This window comes from Lynx canadensis, chromosome D1 (assembly GCF_007474595.2).
Source record: "Lynx canadensis isolate LIC74 chromosome D1, mLynCan4.pri.v2, whole genome shotgun sequence".
NCBI lineage: Eukaryota > Metazoa > Chordata > Mammalia > Carnivora > Felidae > Lynx > Lynx canadensis.
Window position 1 is genome coordinate 101,079,058 of NC_044312.2, and position 2,692 is coordinate 101,081,749.

Consider the following 2,692-nt stretch of genomic DNA (forward strand, 5'->3'; position numbering starts at 1 on the left):
AAGTTATTTTGTGTGTAAATGGAGCCACATATTTTTAAAAACACCTTTTCATAATGAGATGTTACCAAGAAGTAAACTAATTATCAGAGAAGAATAACATAAACAGCCCACAATCGTAAGATGATGAAATCTTGCTGAGAGCAGGGAGAATATCAAGGTAAGCTATTTTCCCCTTCACTGAGAATCAGAGTTTCAAATTCTTTCTCATTACACAGGCCAAGCAGGAGTTAAAAGAAATTGTGGTTTCTCTAAGAGATCTAGCTAGGATTTATCAGATAAAAGTCTTTATCAGATAAAAGTAGGAAAAAGTCCCTTATCTCCAGGACTATTTATTTGTTCAACATTTTATAGACTTCATTCATCTTCCTTTATACCATTATTCATTCATTCCATATCTATTGTGCACCAGACATTAAACCTTAGTGTAGAAACTATTTTTAGCAAGTAGTTAAGTACCCTAAGGAGAGTGACTTTATTTAATAAATAGAAATTCCTGTCAAATAATAAAATATTCAGTTATTCAAGTCATTGCTCTTTCTGATGGGTTAGAAGTCTATAGTGGGTGGCATGAGCAATTCAAAATGGCTCTGAAATCTGCAAGGAAATTGGAAACATGAGGTATCTTTGTTACCCCTTAGAGGTTAAATGGCCCTTTGCTTTTACCACCCCATGGTATTTTTTTGCCATAATTTTATACACAACATATTACTGTCAACCCCGATGTATAAAAATGAGAGAATTACTAATAAAATATATAGGATTTTATACATAAAGAATATATATATATATAGTTTGTAGTACAGTCCATGTTTATGCTTTATTAATCTTGTACACATTTTTGCTCCACTAAGTGCAGTATTTATAATTCATAGTGGTTTATTTTTTCTTTATTTGGTAAGTATTCTTGCTGAGATCATCCAAAATGTGCTTTTGATGCTTGCCTTGGTGAAATCAATGTGGGCGTCCAGGCATATTTATTTGTCCCCTGAAATAGCTTTCCTACTACACAATTTCCTAATGGCATTTTTCATCTGGTCATTTCTCAAGGTATAGATTAGAGGATTTAACATGGGAGTTATCATAGTGTAGAACACTGCCACTGCTTTATCGATAGATAAAGTAGCTGCGGGTCTCATGTACTCAAATATGCAGGGCACAAAGAAAAAGACAACCGCTGTGATGTGAGACACACAGGTGGAGAGGGCTTTGCGCCTTGCCTCCAAGCTGTGGTTCTTTAGCGAGCGCAGAATGACCACATAGGAGACCATCAAGAGGAGGAAGTTTAAGACACAGATGAAACCACTGTTGGCAGCGACGAAGAGCCCTAGAGTGTGTGTATCAGTGCAGGCAAGTTTGAGCAAAGGGTTCAGATCACACATAAAGTGGTCTATGACGTTAGGGCCACAGAAGGGTAATGGGATGATAAAGAGGATCTGTATGGTTGCATGAAGAAAGCCTCCCACCCACACCACTCCCATTAGCAGGCCACATACCCGCCGATTCATGATGGTCATGTAGTGCAATGGCTTGCAGATGGCCACATAGCGGTCATAGGCCATCACCGTAAGCAGGATGACATCAGCACCTCCAAAGAAGTGTTCCCCAAAGATTTGAGTCATACATGCATTGAATAGGGTGGTCTTCTTTTCACGGAGTGAATCTACGATCAATTTGGGGTTATTGACCGAGGAATAGCAGGCATCAATGAAGGAGAGATAGGCCAAGAAAAAGTACATGGGGGACCCCAATAATGGGCTGGCAGTGATAGTGACCAGAGTGAGCACGTTTCCTACCATAGAGACGATGTAGATGGCCAAAAACACAACAAATATGACTTTCTGCATCTTTGGATTCTCTGTGAGCCCCAGTAGAACAAACTCTGTCACATTGTTCTTCTCCATTTTTTCATATTATGTTTCATTACATTACCTGACAAAAATCTTTTGTGATTAGTGCAACCTTGAATTATTTAAACTTCTTCGTGTAGTAAATAATAAATTCCTAGATTCTACTAAGTCATGAATTCTCATGAGGTTTGTTGAGATAGAAAATAAGTTCTGAGTTCTTGAATATTACTTACATTATCTCCGGGGTGAAGATTCTGTTGCATGTAGACATGAGAAACTTTTGTAAACAAATAGGTAGAAGACCATATTTGTGCACATAATCACCTGAGATGACAAAGCCTGACAGAAAATAGTGCATCATACACATAGTGGCAGCTAAGTAAGAAAAGGGAGATGGAACATGATGTAAAGTCTATGAATGCAAAGTTAAAAAAACTTTCCCTTTATTCTTAGGAAATGGGGAACCATTGGCACAAATTGAAAATACAAGTGGAAAAATGGAGAGGAATTTGAGGAAGGGGGAATAAGGGATATGATTTTAGTAAAAATCTTACTGTGCCTTGGATGAGGTGGGGTGAGGTTCAGTAAGGAGACAGAAGCCAGAGACAGAAAGCCCAGTTAGGAGATTATTTATAACAGTTGACATAGGAGGAACAGGGCATTGGTGGTGGGTATGTAAAGAGAGTATACCAAAGCTGCTATAAATATAATTCATAATGCTTGTTGTCTAAATACAATAACATTACAATTGCTAACAATTTTTATATACCTCAATAACTGATTTCTATGTTCGTGGCATTGTAACAAGTGCTCTGTACATATGATCCTACTTAATATTGGTAACA

General features: G+C 37.5%; 1 protein-coding gene across 1 annotated transcript; it reads right to left on the reverse strand.

Moving 5' to 3' along the window:
• Positions 1-974: 974 nt before the first annotated feature.
• Positions 975-1,901, reverse strand: LOC115525626 (olfactory receptor 4C46-like). The gene has a single exon (XM_030332878.1). The coding sequence runs from the start codon at positions 1,899-1,901 to the stop codon at positions 975-977; it is 927 nt and encodes a 308-aa protein (XP_030188738.1).
• Positions 1,902-2,692: the final 791 nt, after the last annotated feature.